General features: G+C 40.7%; 1 protein-coding gene across 7 annotated transcripts in view; it reads right to left on the bottom strand.

Annotated features, from left to right (window-relative positions):
• Nucleotides 1–24,783, bottom strand: part of CDCA7L (cell division cycle associated 7 like) — a 162,643-nt gene that overhangs the window by 32,340 nt on the left and 105,520 nt on the right. Inside the window, exon 1 of one of the 7 annotated variants that reach the window (XM_072964879.1) lies at nucleotides 12,456–12,752. The exons of 2 other annotated variants lie outside the window; for them this stretch is intronic. In XM_072964879.1, the coding sequence (XP_072820980.1) occupies nucleotides 12,456–12,479 (24 nt within the window). In that variant the 5' untranslated portion in view covers nucleotides 12,480–12,752. Of the gene's footprint in view, nucleotides 1–12,018; nucleotides 12,038–12,161; nucleotides 12,182–12,455; nucleotides 12,753–24,783 lie in introns of those variants that run through there. 4 more of the 7 variants (XM_072964877.1, XM_072964878.1, XM_072964880.1 and 1 more) reach the window with 4 other exon arrangements.

The raw sequence follows: 24,783 nt of genomic DNA, 5'->3' as shown, positions 1-24,783 counted from the left end.
ACCCTCCTACACTGCTGGTGGGAATGCAGTTTGGTGCAGCCACTATGGAAAACAGTGTGGAGATTCCTCAAAAGACTAGGATTAGACTTACCATATGACCCAGGAATCCCACTCCTGGGCTTGTACCCAGAAGGAAATCTACTTCAGGATGACACCTGTACCCCAATGTTCATAGCAGCACTATTTACAATAGCCAAAACATGGAAACAACCTAAATGTCCATCAACAGGTGACTGGATAAAGAAAATGTGGTATATTTATACAATGGAATACTACTCAGCCATAAAAACCGACAACATAATGCCATTTGCAGCAACATGGATGTTACTGGAGAATGTCATTCTAAGTGAAGTAAGCCAGAAAGAGAAAGAAAAATACCGTATGAGATCGCTCATATGTGGAATCTAAAAAACAAAAACAAACAAAAACAAAGCATAAATACAGGACAGAAATAGACTCACAGACAGAGAATACAGACTTGTGGTTACCGGGGGTGGGGGTAGAGGGTGGGAAGGGATAGACTGGGATTTCAAAATTGTAGAATAGATAAACAAGATTACACTGTATAGCACAGGGAAATATACACAAAATGTTATGATAAATCACAGAGAAAAAAATGTGACAATGAGTGTGTATATGTCCATGAATGACTGAAAAATTGTGCTGAACACTGGAATTTGACACAACACTGTAAAATGATTATGAATCAATAAAAAATGTAAAAAAAAAAAAACTAGAAAAAGTACAGTTAACTACACCCAAAGGTAGCAGAAGGAAGGAAATAATAAAGATCATAGCAGTGATAAATAAAGAGCATAAAACCAACAGAGAAAGAACACTAGAAAACCAAAAGTTAGTTCTTTGAAAATAGCAACAAAATTGACAAACTTTTAGCTAGATTGACTAAGGAAAAAAAGATCCAAATTAATGAAGTAAAGCAGAGACATTCCTATCAATTTTGCAGAAATTAAAATAATAAAAGATTACTAAAAACCCAACAAACTGGGTAACCTAGATGAAATGGGTAAACGCCTAGAAACACATAACCTTCCAAGACTGACTCCTGAAGAACAGAAAAGCTAGAGACCTCTAACTAGTAAGGATTTGAACCAATAATCAAAAACCTCTCAACAAGTAAATCCCACGACCAGAATTATATTTAACATTTCAAGAAGAATTAACACCAATCCTTCTCAACCTCTTCAAAAAAATTTAAGAGAAGAACATACTTCTTAACTGATTTTATGAGGCCAGTATTACCCTGACACCAAAGACAAAGACTAAGAAAAGTACAGGGAAATATTGCTTATGAATAATGATGCAAAAATCCTCAGCAAAATACTAGCAAACTGAATTCAGCAGCACAGTAAAAGGATTACACAGGGTAACCAAGTGGGATATATTTCTGGAATGCAACATGGCTCAACAAGTGAAAATCAATCAATGTAATACACTACATTAACATAATGAAAGAATAAAACACCACACAATCATCTCAACCAATGCTGAAAGAGCATTTGACAAAATTCAACATCTTTTCATGGTTAAAAACAAAAAACTTGATAAAGAATGAAAGGAAATGTCACCAATCAAATAAAGGCCATATATGAGAAACCCACAGCTAACATCCTACTCAACGGTGAAAAGACTGAAAGCTTTCCCCTAAGATCAGGAATAAGACAAGGATGCCCACTTTCACTACTTCTACTCAAAATAGTATTTGAAGCTCTAGCCAAAGCAATTATACAAGAAAATTAAATAAAAGGCATCCAAATTGGAAAGGAAGCAGTAAAATTATGTTTGCAGGTGACATGACTACATATGTAGAAAATCCTAAAGATTCTACAAAAACTGTTAGCGCTAATTAATGAATTCAGTACAAATCAGTTGGATTTCCATACACTAAGAATGAAGAATCTGACAGGATATTAAGAAAACAATTCCATTTATCAAAGCTCATGCACACACACACACACACACATCCCTAGGAATTATCTTGAGCCACAAAGGTTAAAGACTTGTTCACTGAACACTATAAAACATCACTGAACAAAATGAATGAAGACATATATAAATGGAAAGATATATGTTCATGGATTGAAACATTTAACACTGTTAAGATAACAATACTGTCCAAAGCTATCTATACATCCAATGCAATCCCTATCGAAATCATAGCAACATTTTTTTGCAGAAATAGAAAAGCGTTCCTTAAAATTCACATGGATTCTCAATGTACCCCAAATAACCAAAGCAATCTTGAAAACGAAGAATGGCATTGGAGGACTCACACTTACTGATTTTAGTGCTTACTACAAAGCTACAGTAATCTCAATAGTGTGGTCCTAGCATTAAGACAGACATAGAGACCAGTGCAACAGAATAGACGGCCCAGAAAAAAACCCTTGCACAGATGGTTAAACTTTTTTTGACAAGGATGCACAGACTGTTCAATGGGGAAAGGACAGTCTTTTCAACACATGATGCTGAAAACACCGTATATCCACATGCAAAATAATAAAACTGGATCCTTAACTTACCTACAAAAAGCTCAAAATGCATTAAAGCCTAAATGTAAGAGCTAAAACTATCAAACTCTTGGAAGAAAACATTGAAAATTTCATGACATTGGATTTAGCAACAGTTTCTTGGGTATGGCACCAAACGCACAGACAACAGTAGAAAAAAATAGATAAAATGGACTTGATCAAAATAAAAACTTTTCTGTGCCAAAGGACACTATCTAGAAAATGAAAAAGGCAACCTACAGAATGGGAGAAAATATTTGCAAATCATGTATCTGATAAGAGACTAATATCCAGAATACATAGCTCAACAACAAAAAACAACCCAATTTAAAAATGAGCAAAGGACTTAAATAGACATTTCTCCAAAGATATGCAGATAGCCAATAAGCACATGAAAAGTTCTTCAACATCACTTATTATTAGGGAAAGGCAAATCAAAACCATAATTAGATTCTACTTCATACCCATTAGATGGCTATTATCAAAAAAAAAAAAACCTAAACAACTGTTTGTATGTGGAGAAATTAGAACTTTTTTGAGTGTTGGTGGAAATGTAAAATGGTACAGCCACTGTAGCAAATATGGTGGTTCCCCCCAAAAATTACACACACAATTAACACATGATTCAGTAATTCCACATTAGGTACATGTCCAAAAATACTGAAAGCAGAGACTCAAACAGATATTGTATACCAATGTTTACAGCAGCATTATTAATAATAACCAAAAGGCAGAAAGAGCCTACATGTCCATGGATAGATGAATGGATAAATAAACCATGGTATATACATACAATGGATTATTATTCAATCTTAAGAATGAAATTATGATATATGTTACAACACAGATGAACTCTGAAGTCAAACACAAAAGGACAAATATTGTGTGTTTCCACTTGCAGGAGGTACCTAGAACAGTCAAATTCATAGAGACAGAAAGTAGAATGAATGGTAGTTACCAGGGGCCAAGGGAAGAAGGGATTGGGAGACAATGTTTAATGGGTACAGAGTTTCACTTTAGGATGAAGAAAAAGTTCTGAAGGTGGATAGTGGTGGTGGTCACACAACAATGTGGCTGTACTTAATGCCACTGAGCTATATACTTGAAAACGGTTATAACAGTCAAATTTATGTTATGTGTATTTACCACAAGAAAAAAGGGCAAAAGAAAAAAAATCAATGTTATTTTTAAAAGAGAAAATGTAGGTGGCAGGAAATTTACAGACATGTATATGTCTAGAGCTGAGGACAGCTATTCAGATGAGAAGCAGAAGAAGCAGCGTTTTTGGCAGAAGTCCTGGGAGGGGAGGGAGCCAAACCACTTGGGAAGTGCTGGGTAATTTCCTTTACTAGAAAGGTCAGCAGATAGGAAATGTGAAGCCACTGTTAGGATTTCTCCTCTAAAAGACTGACTAGCAAACTGGACTAGACTGCTCTCAGTTCCAACAAGCAGCTACTGACATTCTGGTGGCTTCCTCCTGGACTCTCCTGGCTGCCACAGGGCACTTGCTATCCCTGAAGTCCGAATTAAATAACGGGCATATCCCCGCCCCACCCCACTAGAGCAAGCCAAAAGACGCCTACATACTTCTATTACCACCACCACCCCAGTTCACTAGATGAGAAGCACAGAGTGAATCCAAACTGAAATATGCATGTCTTGAGTGTCAGGACAGGATAAAGCCGCAGCAAATAACTCCATATCTCAATGGCTTAAAACACAAAAAGTTTCTTCCTTGTTCATATGACATGGTCCTAGGCCAGCCAGGTGAACCACTCCACACTCTACTGCACACTGTCCTTACACAGGACCCAGGCCAACAGGAGTGCCGGCAGAGGCAGCAGCAGAGGGAGCGAGACCCAGTAAATAAATGATGCCCTGGCTTTAACAGAATCCCACCCAGAGAAACAACACTGCTGCTCACATTTTATTGGCCAGAATACACCAAATAGCCTGTTTCAAAGGCCAGGAGAATGCATTCCTCCCACTTACCCAGAAAGATAAGAATGACAACAGTACAAAGCCCTGACGGCTTCCCAGCTCTCACTGGAAAGCATTCTAGGTGCCTTCGCTGTGACAGTGTTCATCATTGAAAGTTATTACAGAGTTTAATAGTACCAACATGTGTTTGGCATCATGCTATGGAATCCGATGAGCAATGAGCCACAGGCGGTGGGGTGACACAGACAACCTGTAGTCAATTTCAATGTGGTGGGATAAATGCCAACAACAGGGAGGTCAGCCCAGGAGGGCACCGGACCCAGCCGTGCGGTGGTGGTCAGGAAGAATCCTAGGAGCCGCAAGGTCGGCCACAGCCACACAGGTGCAGGACAGTCAGCCTGGAAGAGGACATGCAGGAAATTCACAGGTGGAGTCTGGAGAACACTGAGGCAGGAGATGCCTGTCTTTCTCTGTGCTCAGTTCAGACAAGCGCTGAAGAGATCTTCACACTGATGGGGGTAGGGGAAAGGCTCGTCATCCCTCAGTCCAGCCCTGGAAGCCTTTATACAGGGATCCTCTTGACACACTTTTGCCCTGCTAGCGGAAAATACACCCGACAATCCCCAGGCCGCCGGCCTGAGCAGGCTGCTGACACCACTTGGCTCCTGCCATTCTGCCGCGGTCCATGCACACACTCCCTGAGAGGGTGGCCTTGCTCAGCTCCCAATCACAAGTGGGAAGGCAGATCCACTTAGTATGACGAAGGTCACAAGGACAACTAGATGCTCTTTTCAGTGAGTTTTTGAAGCTGGCAGTGAGGGAAAAGAGAATGAGGTGGGATTTGGTTTTGTTTTTGTTTTAAGTGAGAAAGGAGAGCCTTATGTGAGAGGCCACGTGCTTGTGTAAGCAAGGCTGGATGAGGGCCCACTGCCTTCCACTACTTTCATTAAAAACTCCTCAAATAAAAAATGCCCAGGGGCCAACCATTGGAACAAAGAGAGGGAATGAAGAACAAACAATGGTTTTTAAATGCACTTTTACTTTTCTTAACTTTCCATTTTAAACCAATGCTAATGGAGAATAAAACAAAGGGCACTAGACATTTTGCATTAAAAAAAACATCCTTTGGGATTTCAGTATCAAAGAAAGGTATTTAAATGCCCTCCAAGTCAGGGAGCTTTCAATAAAGAGAGATTGTGGGAAGGCGGAGTGGGGAAATACCCTTTCTATTTCAGGGTTTATTAAACGTATGATTTCTAATTTTCTACCTGGCAGTTCCATGCTTCTTCAGCTGGAGAATTCAGTGACAGCCAGAGGGCTTTCAGGACCAAATGTGGGACAGGAGAGAGGAACTCTTCTCCCAGAAGAGTAGTTTAAAATAGCATTTTTGTATTAAAATAAACAAAACTGTATAATGGACTAGGTGTCACTTTTAAAGACAAGACCGGAGATTAATGAGGAATCTCCTGCACAGGCAGGGTGGGACTGCTACCCCTCCAGGCCTCTGCGACAGGCAGGAACTGGCCTCCACCACTAGTTAGTCCAACAGAAAACTGCCAGGAGCCCTGCTAAGGGATGCTGCAGCGTGTCCTAACTCATAGCTGTACTCACTACACACCGACAGCCCTAAGCCATCTCTCCAAAAGAGTCAACAAATATTTAGCACCTACTATGTGCCGGGCCCTTCATACACTGGGATAACTATCATTTTGGCCTGACACATGCTCTGGGGTGACTGGCCATCATCCTGGGGTAAATCCTGGGCCCTCCTAAAAAACGAGGAGGTGGACCAGCAGGCAGCTGAGGGAGGGCCAGAGCTCATTCACAAATGCAAGGCACTCGCCAGGTATACAGGACCCTCCTGGAGCAGAGCTTGAAAGATGGAGGAGCCATCTGAATAGCTGTGCTGCTACTATGGAGGGTCTTGAGGAACAGCAGGATGTGGGGTCTGTGGGAAGGGATCCCTACCCAGTCCTGAGGATACAGGTACACCTGGGAAGGTGTCACCAAATACCTGACAGCCTGGGCTGTCTGGAAGCAAAGGCCTCAGGACTCACACTTCGGGATTCGATGTACTATTCTGTTTATGTTTTAAGTGCAACATGCAACCAGAAAACACACAGATTTTAGGTGAACAGCTTGGTGAAGTTTGACAAACTGCACCCACATCAAGAAATATATATATTTTTTGGCTCTCAGAAACCATTTTATAATAAATGAACCTACTGTTTGAACTCTGGACATCTAAACTTGCATGAAAAACGCTTTTTCAGGACTGCCATCTAGGAGATGACTGATAGTTCAAATAAGATGACAAATAAACAACAAGATCCTACTTTGCAGCACAGCCAACTGTAGTCTAAACAGATTGTAATAACCTACATGAAAAAGAATATGTATGTATAACTGACTCACTATGCTGTACACAATTGTAAATTAAGTATATGTCAATAAAAAATTTTACATACGAAAATCACTTGTCTAAAATTTTAAGCTGTTTTGAAATAAAAGTAAAAATGTATAGAAAAAAAAATAAGCGAGACCAAAGAAAGCCTAAGTTAGGGGCACTAAGTTCAAGAGCAAAACAGTCATTATTTTAAGCCAGTTATCAAGAGCCCTGGTTCTAACCTAAGCAAAAAACTGCTTTCTCTCAGCTAATACAGCAAAACAAAAGGGGAAGTGCCTTAGGAAAACATGTCAGAGGTTTCCCATCCACTGAAAATCAGGCACATTCCTTCTACCAGATAGTAAGTACATGATAAAGAAACCGCAATTTTAAAAACCGTGTTGACTCCAACACAGGGCATAAGGTCTGCACCACTCCCAAGACATTTATTGCAAAGTTTCTTAGATTTATTTATTTACTAATAAATATGTTTTCAACAGAAAATACATAAAAATATACATCTGAATCAAACATTACAGTTATTAAAAATGATATCTCTAAAGACCTTCAAGCTACTTGGAAAAAATAGCAGCAATATCACTGAAGAAAGCAAAATTCAAACAGCAACCATACTGTAAAACTTACGCCCAACTGGTGACCGAACACAGGCAAACACTGAACAGGAAACACCGAGAAAATGATGCCCAGGGAGTAGGGAGGTAGAGTAGTAGTTCCATTTTTGCTTCCTTTTCAGCTTCTATGAACATGGCACTACTTGGACAAGACAAAATCCATCTAAAAATCATTTCTCTGTAAAAACTTTGTGGATCTCATTCCTATTCCCAAGCTGACTTTTACAGACAGCATCCAAGGAATCCCGCTAAAAGCATAACCAGGCCAGCTCTTTAAAAAGAACCAGACCAGCTGTTGTTAACACCCCAGCCCTTCTTCAAGGGAGGAGCACAACGGTATCATAAGAACACCCCAAACCGCTGACAACCCCTTCCATTTAAATAGTCCGTTAAACTTGGCATGTCCTTGATCATCTCAACGGCACCGTAAATTGAGAGAGGATTTCTAGCCTCATAACATTTCAGTGAAAGCTGTGTGACCCACCAAGACCCCATGATTCTAGCAACAAGAGTCAGGCCCCAGCTCTGGGAACAGAATCCTGGCTCAGCTCCCTCCTGGCCAGGTTGCCCTGAGCAAATCACTCTATTAGCATTATCTTTAAAATGCAGATAATACAACCTACTTCACAGAACTAGAGTGAGGATTAAATCTGTTCATGTTAGTACCTAGCACAGCAGAACTTTTTTAAAAAAGTGATTGTTCACCTTCCTTAGAGGGTGGGGGGTGGGAGGGGGTTAGGGAAGGATGACCCCTAAGAGTCATCTCCATTCCCCAAATCCAAGACCACCAAGGTCCCCACAGCACAGAGCGGGAGCCAGCTGAGCTCTGGCAAAGGAAGAAGAGGCAAGAGTTCCAGAGGGACCTTCTGATGGGGGGCTCTGGGGAATAATAAGTGAACCTACTGTTTGAACTCTGGACATCCAAACTTGCATGAAAAACGCTTTTTCAGGACTGCCATCTAGGAGATGACTGATAGTTCAAATAAGATGACAAAAAAACAACAAGATCCTACAGGGTTTTCTGTATCTTTGTTTCTTTCACCATCACTAACAATACCTAGCACACAGTAGGTGCTCAAAGAATATCTGACAAATGGACTAACCCATTTAAGGTCAGGGGAGCCTTCAGTCATCAGTGAATGATCATGAAGGAAAACAGGCAGGAAGCCATCAATTATTTGAACTAAAATTTTGGCCCTTTTCACTGTGAGACTCTACCACACCTTTTTGCACTACTCACAGGGCGCTACATGTTAACTTCAGGAGTATGCCACATACGCCTCTGAATGGTCCTATTTGAAAACACTCACCAACCACTGCTTTTCAGAAAGAAAATAAAATGGTTCCACAAATATTTTCTTATCTCCATGCCTCCTCCACATAACCTGTATCAATTCCACTTTGACGCATAAAGCTATGTTCTTTATGAAACAAGACTGTATCTGGGAGGTAGCAATCCTAAACTATAGCTCAGTAATGGAGAATAGAGAATTCTCAAGAGCAATCTACAATTAGCATGCCTAATGCACCCCAATGTTCACAGCAGCACTATTTACAATAGCCAAGACATGGAAACAACCTAAATGTTCATCGAAGGATGACTGGATAAAGAAGTTGTGGTATATTTATCCAATGGAATACTGCTCAGCCATAAAAAATAATAAAATAATGCCATCTGCAACAACATGGATGAACCTGGAAAATATCATTCTAAGTGAAGTAAGCCAGAAAGAGAAAGAAAAATACATTATTAGATCATTTATATGTGGAATCTAAAAAAAAAAAAAAGACAAACTTATTTACAAAACAGAAACAGACTCACATAGAAAACAAACTTACAGTTACCAAGGGGGAAGGGCTACGGTAGGAAGGGATAAATTGGGAGTTCAAGATCGGCAGATACTAATACATACAAAATAGATAAACAAGTTTATACTGTATAGCACAGGGAACCGTTTTCAGTATTGTAGTAACCTATGGTGAAAAAGAATATGAGAACAAATGTATGTTCCTATGTGACTGAAGTATTGTGCTGTACACCAGAAATTGACACAACATTGTAAGCTGACTGTACTTCAATAAAAGTATAAAGTGTAAAAAAATAATAAAATAAAGTTAGCATGCCTACTCCCAAGACTATTCTATCTGAATGGCTTTATTGTTCTTCATTAACTTACTGTAATATTCCTAAACTGTTTTAAGTCATGTAAGTTATCTTATGGTTTTCTGTCCTGTGTACCTGACCAGATCAGAACTGCTGTGCTATCTGAAGTTTCTCCCGATCACTGAGAATTCAGCTCTTCTATGAATGGGAGGTCAGCAGTGCATCACATGATGACCAAGCAGCCTTCTGAATATGGGATTACTAAAATGGCAAATCATCGTGCTGGCCTTCTAAGAAGTCACAAACGATGTGACTGTGTGACGAGCTTCTGAGGCTCTGGGCACACATTTTAAGCCATAGGATCAGAAGGGTCCACTCTGGCTGTGAGGTCAGTATCAGAAAAATTCCTTTACTCCTCCAAACAGTATGCTCCATGTATATTCATGAGAACATTTAGCAGCATTTCCTTCTCTAGGGGTCCAACCTACACCCTAGCGCTAGAGGAGAATAAAAGGACCACACTGACATTTAAGACCTCCCGGTTTCTCTGCTCAAGCTGAGGCAGTCCCATCCTCCAGCCTCTGGGAGCTTCACTGCTGAGCACTCTCAGTAAAGGATCATCCCCTTGCCTCTACTGGGCGTCATTCCTGTCATTCATTACAAAAGCACAAAGACACGGTGGTCAGTCCAACAAGGACTAGAGCCCATGGGAGGTATGATCACTGTCAGAGGACATCAAATCTGACACAATGGTGAGGCTGCAGAAAAGCAGAGGCTAGAAAGGAGTTCAGAGTTTATATGAATGTCTCCTCTCTTCCTCCCTTCCTAGTTTCCTTTACTCTGAAGCCCCTTCCAGCTCTGCACTTTCCAAGGGATGTAAAGTACATCCATTGTATGCATGAGATTAAAACCCACTGGGCACCGGCTGAGCCTTCCTTCAGTGTGCACCCATGCCCCTTCAGCCGGTCATCACAGTGCTTCATGCATAAGGCTGGGATACAGGGAGGAACCACACGAATTTAACATCTTGCTGCGCCTGCAGTGCTCATTCAGGGCTCTAATACAGTCACCTGCCCACCTCGCAAACCACTCTCCACTAATTTAAAGAAACGAATATGCTCACAGTTAAATTATGATGAACAGGAACATTTCTACTGGAAAAATCATCACACATCTTAATTTGCATTGACAATTACGTCTTTTGACAAGAAAAGAAAAACACAAACCCTGATTATCTTACATAATTTGCCCTAATGAGTGCATAATGGGTCGGATATAATTTGTGGATTACCTCCACATATACATACTTTAACATTTTAGAGCTACCAAAAATTAGCCTTATTATCTGACAGTAAAATGTTCTTTTCTAACTACACATTCTGAGACATTTTAAATGTCCTAAGCAAGAACGATGTATACAAGTAGTGGGTGGTGCAGCAGCAGAACAGAAAGTTTCAGTAATGACACATCATCAAGATACATTGGCTGATGAAATTCACAAGGGGCTCAAAGCTCCTTCCAGAAGGGTTTAAGTCTGGAGAGACCCGAACCTCCTAAAAGCATAGAATACTAATTATATGGTAAAGGCCAGTGGCAACAACAAACAAAAACTAAGCCTGTCCCACCCTTCTTAAGTTAAGTTTGTTTTCCTTGCTTTTAAAACCTCCCTTCATTGGAGAAATGTGAAACACTTCCTCATAAACATCCACAACCGTAGATTTTTCTCAAGTGTCCACTTCCAGGAAGCCTTTCAGAAATCACTAAATGGTCAAAGCGACGGTCTTTAATGTGCCGCCAGCCTCAAGCAGGTGACAGCTCCATGCGCTCAGGCACCACTCTTGGGGAGACCCAGCACCCAGGTGGAGAAAAGAAGTAAACACTAGCCAAAGGTAAGGTGGAAGTTGTGAGTCAGAGGCGCTCACAAAAGAAAAAAGCCCAACTCTCACACAAAGCATCTCTCGGACTCCCACAAGCTGCTTCCTTCCCTTTCTAAAAGTTTTATTTTTAGTTCGTTTGAAAAAGTTTTTCTGGCTTCCGTCTTAATTAAATATGTATATTCATTACCAGAAAGTAGAGGAAAGTTCTCTTTAAAAGTAAAAACACTGAAGCCAAGTCCACATTCCCACCACCCACTGGAACATTTGGGTACTCTCAGGTGCTTGTTCACGAGATTTTTAAAACCTAGTTAAAGCCGTAACGGCTAATTTGAGTGGTGCTGTAGATACGATCTGAGATCCTGGGGCTTTTTGTTTTTTAACTTGGTCTAATGACGCTGCCAGTTCCTCCAAATAGTTACCAGTTCCTTGAAAACATTTCAAAAGTTCTAAAACAAATACAAGAGCAATTCCTTTTAACTCTATTATCTAAGTTGAACTGGTCTGATTTTCAACCTTTTTTCTAAAGAAAGTTGCGCTTAAACTTCCTTACCTCTGTGCCAAATTCCCGGAGAAATGGCGGGGTTGGGGGTGGCGACCAAAAAAGCTTCCCCCTCCCCCGACCCACAAACGCCGCAAACGAAGTCGCTGCGCCCCGGCCGCCTTCCCGTTCGCACTACCCTCAAGTATCCACACCTGGGGCTCGCGGAAGCAGCGGCCCGGCCTGAGACCCCCGAGGCCCCACCCGGGACGGCGGCGGGCGCCAGCGTGCGGGGACGCCCGGCCTTTCTGGTCCGGGTGGCACAACCGTGACCCACCGCGCACACCTGCAGGGCGCGCCCTCTCCGGCGTCGGCGAGACTGGGCGCGCCCGATCCACAACGCGGCAGCGGAGGGCCACGTTTCCAGACCGAGGCGGACGCAGGGCCGGGCGCAAAAGGAAGGCTGGCCAGAAGTGCGTCCGGGATGCGGCGGGCGGCTGGACCCTTACCTGCGAGCGAGTCGCCAACTCCATTCTTCCCCGCGGGGCTCCGGCCTCCTCCCAGCTCGCGGCCACGGGAGCCTGTTGGCACGGGCCCGCTGCACGGAGAACGCCCGCGGCGGCGCAGCGCGCGCGCTCCACCCGGAGCTCCGGCGGGTCGGGGGAGGGGCTCACTCTGCACGGGACAGGGGGAGCGCGCCACACCGCCCACTCGGCGCCGCGGCGTCCGCCTGCTAGGCTCCACTTAGGGACCCAAACTTCGCGACCTGTGAACTTCACTTTGCGGACTACGCGATAAGGGGCTGCAGCTGGGCGTTCCGCGAGGTGGCTGCCAGTCTGGGGGCGCCGGACTCCCCCCTGTAGCGGAGGGAGGGAGTGGAGCCGTCCGGCCGGTTTCGCGCGGGAGAAATGAGAGGGTGCAGTCCAAGCACAGCCTCCAGCTGGCACGCCCGGCTACGCGCGCCAGCCGGATCTTTGCAGGGTTTATTCCAGGTAGTACCCTGGAGCGCAGAACCTCTGCTGCAATCGGTGTCTCTGATCCAGAAAAACCTTTCAGGGCTGCTTCTCAGCTTGTTTGGTCTTGTAGTTGTAAAGGGGCGGGGTTCCGCCGTCTCTTAAAACGATGGTTTCAGTGTTCTCTTTGCAAAATAGGCAACCTCGGTTTCTTTACCTAGGCCCCCGGGGTAGGAAACCGGAACCCCGCCCCTGGAATTTTAGACAGCCTGTTCCATACCATTATACGCATAGGCCTTCTAGCCCATCTAAACAGAGTTCACGAGGTCAGGAAGACTGATTAACATATATTGGCTAAGCACCTACGGTGTGTCAGGCACTGTGTTAAGCTTAGGAACACATGAGTGAACAAAACAGGTCCCTGCTCTGTTGAAGTTTACAGTTTGGGAGCCAGCCACCGATGTGGTGTAAATGTAGTAATGACGTACATAAGTGTAATAGTAATATAATTAATTTGATTAATAATTAAACAATTCAAATAATACCGTTAGTAAATAATGGTGATAATAAGTTCAAAGGTAATGATGCAAATAATGTAAATTTGGAGCTATGATAGAGGCCATGAAGGAAAAGGTAAGTAGTAGTATGGGGGTGTCAAATAGGGGGACTTGGCACAGATCAGGAAAGACTTCTTAAAGTTAAGGTATGAAGAGTTAAGAATTAAGTGGGTGGAGATTTTGGAAGATTTGAACCAGGTGTTGGGGAGGGTGGCAGATGAAGTTGTCCTGCAAGGAGCAGGTTTGCTGAAAGCCTATTTGGCACCTGGTTTCTTCTTCCCATGTGTTTCTGAAAATAATTATTTTTCCATTTAGGGCCACCTGTAGCAGATATTCCTGCATTCTTTCCAAGATCTTCCCTCTGACCCCCACCGCCACACACACCTCATCTCGCTTTTCCAAAATCTCCATGTGGTCAAGACTTTAATGTGGCTAAATTGTCCCAGGTGGTTGCTCTCAGCATGATCTGATCACCATGTCTTTAACTGCTTTAAGCACTGACCCACTTATCATGGCTGGATTCTTTTACAGTTTTGAGTCCAAATGAGCTTCTGACCTTGCTAATGGGAGCCCAGCACTGGGAAATTTCTGACAGCATAAAATTCAAGGTCTAACCTTAAGACTACATAATGAAAGCAATAACCATAATATCCAAGTTGGGCTCAGGAAAGAGTACAACAGGACTTGGGCTTTTCTCACCGTTACTTCCAAAGCCAATCATATCTGTCTATGAAATACGGACAAGAAGTCATCTACTTTGAAGGAGTGTTAAATATGGCTCATTACAGAATGTCATTTTGCAAGCAGCGCCTTACCACACTCTTCTTATAGACAGGGGATGGACTATATCAATCAGACGCCTATCAAATATGCTGAAATATTATATCTTTGAGTTGTTTTGTTTTTTAAGAAAAGCAACATACCAGCTCTCTTGCCTCTTTCTTTACAGCTCCCATTCCATTTTTCTCTCACTTTCATCCTGAACTCTCCCAACTTTCAAGCACTTTATATTCCAGAGCTTTCAGTTCTTCACAGAGCTTAGGAAAGGCAAAGAGGATTTCTTATATATGGACACATCTTTTCTGCAGTTCCTTAGGAAAGCTGGGGATGTGATGGCCCAGACAGAATCTATTATACTTGAAGCTTGAAACATACTTCCCTCGGTGTCGGAAGAAAAGCAAAACAATCAATCAGAAACCAGGACAACAATAAGAATATGAGGAGTTCAACTTTTTAGAAACTGATCATGTTCTATCAACTATGAATGCCTGGGTAGGATGTACTCATAGACTAAAAACCATGTTCTGAGAAAAAGTAAAACAGTGTCCATGTTACAGCCAAAAAGTGAATTCAGTCACAAGGTTGAAACTGAAAGAAAAGTCAATGCAAGCAAACCATTTACTTGACATCATAAATTCATCTTTTGCTTTCTATTCCTCTTAAAAATAGTAAAAAAGGGAAACTACATAGCAACACTATTCACAATAGTCAAGACATGGAAACAACCTAAATATCCATTGACAGATGACTGGATAAAGAAGCTGTGGTATATTTATACAATCGAATACTACTCATCCATAAAAAAATAATAAAATAATGCCATTGGCAGCAACATGGATGGATCTGGAGATTGAAATTCTAAGTGAAGTAAGCCAGAAAGAGAAAGAAAAATACCATATGGTATCACTTATATGTGGAATCTTAAAAAAAAAAAAAAGACAAATGAACTTATTTACAAAACAGAAACAGACTCACAGACATAGAAAACAAACATGGTTACCAGAGGGAAAGGGGTGGGAAGGGATAAATTGGGAGGACGAGATTTGCAGATACTAACTACTATATATAAAACAGATAAACAAGTTTCTACTGTATAGCACAGGGAACTCTATTCAGTATCTTTTAGTAACCTATAGTGGAAAAAATATGAAAACGAATATATGTATGTATATGTATGACTGAAACATTATGCTGTACACCAGAAATTGACACAACATTGTAAACTGACTATACTACAATTAAAAAAAAAGGCAAACTAAATTATTGAAATAGATTAGTCAAAAATCACATGCTAAAACAAGCAGTTTTTGAAGTTTATTAACTTCTGGGTAAAACTTGAAAGTGCTTGAAAGTGTTTAAGTGTCTTTAATGCTCATGAGATCTTTTAACTGAAACCCTGGAACTGAGCAAAAACATTTGTGCTGACAGCTTCTGCTCCAGCATCTTGATCTCAAGTCTCTCTAGCCACACGGCTGTTGTGCAGCCTCATTGTTCCATATTTCAGCCGGCACTGAGTAGTCACTGAAGATCTCTAACACCTCCACCCCCGACTTAGTACTGCAAATAACATATCGTGTGGTCTGGTGACAAACAGCCCATCTTTAAGTAGATCATTTCTTTTGTCCTCTCTGGGGACACAAATAGGGTTGAAATACACCTCTAACTGTCGTTTTTAGTTGAAATATTTACTGAGATCACTGTAGATTCACATTGATAGGGTTCAGGGCAAGCCATCCCAAAATATGCTACTTTGGTGTAGTGATTATTCTGAATTCAAGTTACTTGAGAAAGAGCCAGTCTGAGAAGAACACTGACACTACTTTGCTCTCCTGAGAGCAGGAAACAAAAGCTCCCATGGGGAGGTATCCTCCCAACTTGGAGGGTGGAGGGTGGAAGTCATCCTTCCCTCTGGAGGTAGGGCTCCGGTAGAGGAATGCTGTATCAATAAACTTTGTTAAATCTTCAGTAGTTTGCTAGTCTAAGCCCAAATCCCTTTGTTTTGTCAAATCTTCACAAATAATTGATTCTTTGTCTAAAAAGGTATATAAACAGTCTGCTTCAGTCACTTTTGAGGTGCCATACCTATGGGACCTATGCACATAAAAAATTAAATTTGGGATTTCCCCCCTGTTAATCTGTATTGTGTTAATTTAATTAGACCAGCCAAAAGAACCAAGAGGACTAGAAGGGAAATTTTCTCTTCTCCCACAAGAGGTAGTTGTAAGAAATAATACAGAAATTTTGAGTATCTTTTGCCCAGTTTCCCCTAATAGTAACACTTTGGGAAACTATAGTGCATTGTCCCATCCAGGATATTGACACTGATACAGTTCACCAATCCAATTCGGATTTCTCCAGTTTGACTTGCATGTATGTGCACGTGTGTATTTAGTTCTATACAGTTTTATCACATGTGTAGATTTGTGCGTACACCACCACAGTCAAGATATGGAACACTTCTAACATCACAAAATCAATCCTGTTGCTCTTTTATAACCACAACCACCTCACTCCCACTTTTTCACCCCTATACCCTGACTTCCTTAACCCCTGGTAACCACTAATCTAAATCTCCATTTCTAAACCTTTATAATTTAAAAAATGTTACATAACCTTTTGGAGAATAGTATGTCAGCTTTTGGAATTGGATTTTTAAACTCAGCATAATTCTCTGGGGATTCAGCCAAGTAGCTGTATCTATCAAATAGTCTGTTCCTTTTTATTCCTGAGTAGTAGCCCATGGTATGTATGTACCACAGGTTTTAATCATTCACCTGTGGAAGGACATCTGGGCTGATTCTAGTTTGAGGGTATCACAAAGAAGGCTGCTATGGACATTTGTGTGAATGCAGTTTTCATTTCTCTGGAATAAATTCCCAAGAGTGCACTTACTAGACCTTATGGTAGTTGCAAGTTCAGTTTCACATGAAACTGATAAATTTTTCCAGACCAGCTATACCATTTCACATTCCCACCAACAATGTCTGAATGATCCAGTCTCCTCTCTAGGATCCAATATCCTGTCTCAAATGTATCTTCTGTATTTGGTGTTGTCACTATTTTTTATTTTACACATTCTGAGAGGTGTTTAGCAGTATCTCAGTGTGGGTTTAATTTACATTTCCCTGATGGCTAGTGATATTGAACATACATGCTTGTGCTTATTTGTCTTATTTATTTATTTATTTATTTAACAGAGGAACTGGGGATTGAACCCAGGACCTCATGCATGCTAAACATGCACTCTACCACTGAGCTATACCCTCTCCCTTGTCATCTTTATAGCCTCTTTGATAATATGTTTGTGTCTTTTGCCCATTTTCTAATTGGATTGTTTGGTTTTTTTACTGTTGAGTTTTGAGATTTGTTTTATGTTCTAAACACTAGCCTTTTTTCAGATACGCAGTTTGCACTGCCAGTCTTTAGTTTGTCTTTTCATTCCCTTCACATGAGATCTTGCAGAACAGAAGTTTTTAATTTTGATATTCAATTTATCACTTTTTTTCTAAAACAGTCATAGTTTTACATTTTACTTTTAAGGCCGTGATCCATTTTGCGTTCATCTTCTGTGTAAGGTGTGAGATTTAGGTCAAGGTTCATTTTATCCCCTTATATCCAATAGACTAAGCACCACTTGATGAAAAGGCTATACCTCCTCCATTGAATAGCTTTGGCACCTTTGTCAAAAGTCAGTTGAGCACTTCTGGGTTCTTTATTCTGTTCCACTGATACCTCTGTGCCAGTATCACAGTCTTCATTACTGCAGCTGAATAGTGCAGCTGTACTATGTGGTATAAAGGCCTTCGTATCAGAGAGAGTGATTCCTCCCACTTTATCATTATCAAGATTGTTTTAACAACTCTAGGGTCTCTGCCTTTCCATAGAGATTTAAGAATAAGCTTGCCTATATCTTCATAAAACCTTGCTAGAATTTTGACAGGAAATACATTAAGCCTATAGATTCATTGAGGGAGAATTGATATCTTTACAATATTGATTCTTCCAATCCATAATCAAGTCATATCTTTCCATCTATTTGTCTTATTTGATTTCTTCTATCAGCACTTTATAATTTTGAGCATTTAGATCTTGTACATGTTTTTAAGTGTATACCTAAGTAGTCATTTTCTGTGAAACAATTGTAAATAGTATTTATAACGGTTTTTGATTTCAGCTGCCATGTGTTCACTGCTACTATGTAGAAATGCAATTGATTTTTGTACATTGTTCTTTTATTTCTGTTGTTCAAACTACCCAGTCTATCATATTTTGTTATGGCAACCTAAACTGACTCTAAGCACTGGATACGTGCAAGTGATATCCAAGGGAAAAAGGCCTCTACTACACACAGCCAGCCCATGCTACCATGAAAAATCACTGGAAGTGCATTCTGTTCTAAGCACAAAAGGAAGACAGAGAAGGAAGTGTGATGCAATTTTTTTATACTCAAGATCTCACTATCAGCAGTGGGGGAGGTTGCTAGGATTTCTACAGTATTCCATGACAAGAAAGTGAGACACTCTGCCTTTGTTGGGGAACACCTATCAATATGGAGGTAACATGAAGCCTGGAAGAAAAGAGGACCACATAGACCCTCAAGCCCAGAGACACCCAGAGTAGTGATTCTCATGTTAGACCCACCTGAGGTGCTGGTTCAAAATGTAGATATCTGCCCTACCCTTTAAGATTTGGATTTACTAAATGTCCATTGACAGATGAATGAATAAAGAAGATGTAGTGTGTGTGTGTGTGTGTGTGTGTGTGTGTGTGTGTGTGTGTGTGTGTGTGTGTGTGTGTGTGTGTGTGTGTGTGTGTATTACTCAGCCATAAGCCATTTGCAGCAACTTGGATGGACCTAGAGGTTATCACACTAAGTGAAGTAAGTCAGAGAAAGACAAATACCATATGATATCACTTGTATGTGGAATGTAAAAAAAAGATACAAATTTTATTTACAAACTAGAAGTAGACTCATGGACACAGGAAACAAACCATGATTACCAAAGGGGAAAGGGGTAGGGAGGGATAAATAGGAGTTTGGGATTAACAGGCACACATAACTATATATGAAACAGACAAACAACAAGGATCTACTGTATAGCACAGGGAACTATATTCAACTTCTTATAATAAGCTATAAGGGAAAAGAATTTGAAAATATATTTTCATATATATATATATATAACTGAATTGCTTTGCTGTACACCTGAAATTAACATTATAAATCAACTACACTTCAGTAAAAAATAAAATAAACAAAAGATTTGGATTCAGTAGGTTTGGCATTAGAGTGACCAACCATCCAACCATCCCAATTTGCCCAGGACTGTCCTGGTTTTAACATTAAAATCGTGCTACTTGGGACACTTTTCAGTTTTCAGTCTGCCTATCTGTTGTGTAGTCCAGGAATCTGAGCATTTAACAAGCAGTGGAGTAGATCTGGTGCAAACAGTCCTCAGGCTATACTTTGAGAAATGCCAACCTAGAGAGTAGATGTTGACTTATAATTTTTACCATGTGGAAGGAGAAAATATCATGAAAGTGAACCTATGAAAAGAACTTGGTGGATTTTAAGTGCAGTCACTTTGGAGCCTAAATCATAGGGAGCAAGACTGCAAGTTAAATATTTAAGTACACAAAATCGGTCAGATTTTAACACCTAATGTCCCCCTTCTTGCAGTGTTCACTCCCTCACATTCATGATTACTTTCACCTCTGAGTCACTGCCTTGGTCTTTACCCTTATTCCTGTCACCATTCTCGTTGACATCAACATCCAAGTATTCTGTTTCCTGACATCCTCACATCCTGTGTCAATCAGAGCCTAGTCAGGAAATGGGAACCATGCCAGTTATTTGAACAGAGAGAATTCAGTATGAAGAATTGTTAGCTAGGTACAAAATTCTTAACAAGGTAACTGAAAAGGTGAAAAGAGACCACTAAGGTATCACAGAGACAGCAACTGCAGTAGGCAGCTACCATCCCTAGGGCTGGGATAGAGGGAAGGGTGGAGGCTAGGATTATAAGAAATAAGACCCTAAGAGGAGGGCCTGAAGAGTCAAAGCACACACCTCTGAAGAGCTATGCTGCTTGGCTGATGCTGGTGTCTCTGAGATGGGCTCAATAAAGCTGGTTCTGCAAGCGTAGGAAGAACTCAAACTGAACTCTACTGCTGCTATGGGGAGGAACTGCTGCCTGGGTGAAGAAACATTTTGGGGGTAATCTAGATAGAAACAGGAAACAGACAGGAAGGAACAAGCCCCTTCTTCCTCCTCTAGCTTTGCAGTCTCTTGCTAGACAGCTCTATCAGCAGAGAGTAACAGGGAGTTGTTTGGCAAAGCAAAAATTATCTGCAAAGTCCCAAGGGAAAGTACAGAGGGTGAGTTTGTAGCTAAGAGACAAGCATAATAGCTGGGCATCTCCTATGACATTTTCTTTGACCTCACCTTAGTCACTCCTTCCCATGATCATACACATGAGCTTGTCATCACTGCTACCGGCATCACCTCTCAAATGGTCATTCTAAGCATCTCACACTTGGCCAACCACCTCCCATATCAATAGCTCACCTGCTCTACTACTCCTGTTTCAGCATCATTTCAACCTCTTTAAAACCTCCAATCCACTGACCCATGACAGGACATTCACCACCCATCTTTGTCTCATGGCTTCACTTTCCTCCTTAAACAACTTGGATTCCATGTCATGTTAATCACCTTCTTACTTTAGCTCCCTAGATTTTTCTCCTTGTGTCCTACTTGCCCATCAAAATGTCATCCCTAATTAAACCCAAACATCCCAGCCTCTTCATGCCTGCACCAAAGCAGATGAACTTTATCTAGTTTCACTTGAATTCCATAACCATAAATTTCAGGCAGGTTCTCAATATTCCTCAGCAATTTGATCATATCCCCCAGGTGTGTTTACTTCCCTCCTTTCCCAAATACTATTTCACATTTACAACTTCTCTTTTTTCTGCAATCTCATTCACTCCATGCCCCCATCAATGCCAGCTAATGACCGTTTCTCAGATGTAATGGCAAACATATAGAGTTATATGGTAGCACCTTCAGTTTCCTGTCACCAGACAGACCAACCTAGCTGTATCTGAGCCTGTACTTTTTGCTTCCCCTCTTGCAAAGTGTGTAACACGTCTCTGATTCTATCAAAGAATAGACCCTCACCTTGGGGCTCTACTTTCATCTCGTCTCTTCTTCCCAAGGACTTTATTTCTTCAATTCCCTTTCCTTATCTTCCACAATCAATTTCCGTCTGTCTACTGGAATATTCCTTATGGCCTATGAACACTGAAACAGTCAAGAGAGAAAGAGAGAGAGAAAGAAAGAAAAACATCCCTTGATTCAACAGTCTCCAGCTACTAATCCATATCTGTCCTTGACAACAAAACATTCTGAAAGAGTAGACTATTGCAGCTATCTTTATTTCCTTATGTCCTAGTCTCTCTAGAACTCAGATTAATTGGACTTCAGCCAGCATTAACAAAGACATCCATGTTGCCAATAAGATGGTCATTCACCTGTCTTTATCATTCATGACCTCTCAGATGGCCACACTCAGATGGCCACACTGCCTCTCTCAGTTTCTGAGACACTGTCTTCTCTGGTTCTTCTATCTAACTGTCAACTCCTGCTCAGTCTCCCTTGCTGGCTTCACTTCTGTTTGACCTATAAATGTCAGGATGTCCAGAGATGGATCCTGGGACCACTTCCCTGATCTATTTAAGCTCTTTCTCTATTCAGCCCCATCCACTGACTCCCAGTTTATATATTCAATCATCTGTTTTTTCATATCCACTTGGATTTCTTTTCAAATTTCATTTCCCAATTGCTTGTTGCTAGTATACAGAAGTGTAAATGACTTTTGTATATTGACTCTGAAATCTTGCTAAAGTCACTTATTAGTATAGGAATGTTTGTAAAATCTCATAAGCCTTTCTATCTATACAATCATGGCATCTATAAATAACCATACATTTGTTCTTTCTTACCAATCTTTACAATATACCTCACAAATAATAACCAAAAGGAAGCTAGTACAGTATTATTATAAAAGATAAAAAGCACTGTGTTAGTTTGCTAGGGCTTTCATAACACAATACCATAGACTGGGTGACAAACAGCAGAAATTTTTTTCCCCACAGTTCTGGAGAACAGAAGTCCAAGATAAGTTGTTCGCAAGTTTGGTTTCTCCTGAGCCCTCTCTCCTTGATTTTCAGATGGCTATCTTCCTACTGTGTCCTCCCACGGTTTTCTCTCTGTGCACATATATGTCTGTGTCCTAAACTCATCCTCTATAAATTGGATTAGGGCCTGTTGGATTAGGGCTTACCCATATGACCTCATTTTACCTCAGTTAACTTTTTAAAGGCTCTACCTCCAAGTATAGTTATATTTTGAGGTACTGGGGGTTAGGATTTCAACAGATGGATTTGGGGAGGGCACTATTCAGTCCATAACAAGTACTATAGGGATTAAGAGATAGTATATAAAATAAATGGAAAAATTTATAATAATTATGTGCTTTTGTGTATTTGCCAAAATAATCTCAAATATCTAGAAAAGATTTTAAGAGTTACAAAGAGAAATTGACAAATCCATAATGCTAAGGTGAGAGATTTTAAACGTATCTATCTCGGGGAAATTTTTGACCAAGCTTACCAAATATCAGGAAAGATATAGAAGAGACACATGTACACTTATAGGATACATTAATCCTCAAACATATTCAAAAATTGACTACTATTAAGCAATAATGAAATATCAGTTATTTGCAGTCAAAATCGTATCTATCATGCTCTCTAATCTTAATGCAAAAATAAATTAGAAATCAACAGTAGAAAGACAAAAAAGCCAAAACCAGACAGGAATAAAAACTTACTTCTGACTAACTTGTGAGTTCAAAGGAAACAATATAAAATATGAAATAGGACTAAAAAATGTTCAAAGCACTGCAAATCACAACTTGGGGGATACAGCTAAAAACAAATTTAGGGGGAAATATATAGCCTTAAATGCATTTATTAGAATTCAAGACATATTGGACATAAATGAAATAAGAATTCAGCTTAAGTTTCTCAAAAAAAAAAAAAAAAGAAAAATGGCAGAATGAACTCAAAGAAAATAGGAGGGAAATAATAATGATAAAAATAACTAATAAAGTGAACAATAAAGGCAATATAGAAAAAACAAGCTGATTCTTAGAAAAGACACGTAACTTATATAAGCCTCTACAGGACTGATGGCAACAAAGAGGGACGAGGCACTGATAAACACTGCATACGAAAAGGAAATGGACTTTCCTGAGCCCTGGGGAGCTGGCAGCAGATACTGATTCAGAATATCCAGGCACTGACTGCTTTTTTCCCTATGTGAAAACAAAGTCTTCCAGATGCTCAGCTTGGTTTAAGGTAGAGGAAAGCCCAACATTTAAAGCATTTCTTTAAATAGAAGTGGTAAGCAGTGAATCTGAACAAGCTCTTTCTGAAGAGCAATGTGAAAAGGTCAGCAGAGAAGCACAAAATTAGGCTTCTCCGTTGCCCCAGACCACTCATTGTTGTCAGTGTCTCTGATCTCAAATCCTTAGAGGATTTCCAAGATTAGGGGAAGCTGCTCTAAGAATGACTGTAACTGCTTTTGTCCTATCTAGAGACATCCTTTCTGCTGGAAATTTGGGATATAAATTGGTAATTTATTCTCTGCGTGCGTGCGTGTGTGTTGGGTGTATGTTTCTCTTCAGTCTGCAGTCAATAAATGTTGCATTTGGTGTCGTAACTGGAATTGGTCTCACTCCCATCTGTCACCTCACCTTGGTTATATTTGGAAGGAGCATCGGGAAGCCAAAGCAAAGAATTCTGAGGACCCCTGTATACAGACAGAATAGCCTTGGTGCCACTGAAGGAATGCTGTGTGACTGGAATTTAACCAGTTTTCCCTCAACTCTAACTCCCAACTGGCTCTGCCTGGTGGTTAGTTAAAGAGATATGAGCTGAGAACAAGGTGACCCCAGACATGGTTCCCTGGTTTCTCAGAACCATATAGCCTGGGTAACCAAGGATATCTGAAGTCCGGGGAGGCCTAAAGTTTGGATCATAGACCAGTTGTCTTCATCACTATCTGACACCTGGAACCACAATATTAGGAAAGGTTGAGGGACTGAGGGTTTCTCAAGCCCTTACCAGACTTCGGTTTGGAGACTTCCAGGCAGAAGTTGGATCATTGCTGATAACTTTTTATGTGGGAGAGAGTGAGAATGGACCTGAGAAATGTTTTAGTGGATGTGACTCTGTTTGCATACTTGATTTAAAAAAGAGGGGCAGATTACAAAGAAAGAATAAAAATTTTCTGTCTACTGTATTTTTTCTTAGAAAATAACTTACAGATATAATACATGAATATACTCTTACGAAACACTCAAACTGTATAGACATAAAAAGAGTAAAACCTTAACATTCTTTCTTTAGTCCTGTCACCCTCAACACACAACTCCCAGAGAGGCTCTTAGTCAATGGCGTGTCTGCCCAGTCTTTTT

The sequence above is a fragment of the Vicugna pacos genome, chromosome 7, assembly GCF_048564905.1.
Source record: "Vicugna pacos chromosome 7, VicPac4, whole genome shotgun sequence".
In the NCBI taxonomy this organism is placed as follows: domain Eukaryota; kingdom Metazoa; phylum Chordata; class Mammalia; order Artiodactyla; family Camelidae; genus Vicugna; species Vicugna pacos.
This window is presented reverse-complemented; position numbering and strand designations above follow the sequence as displayed.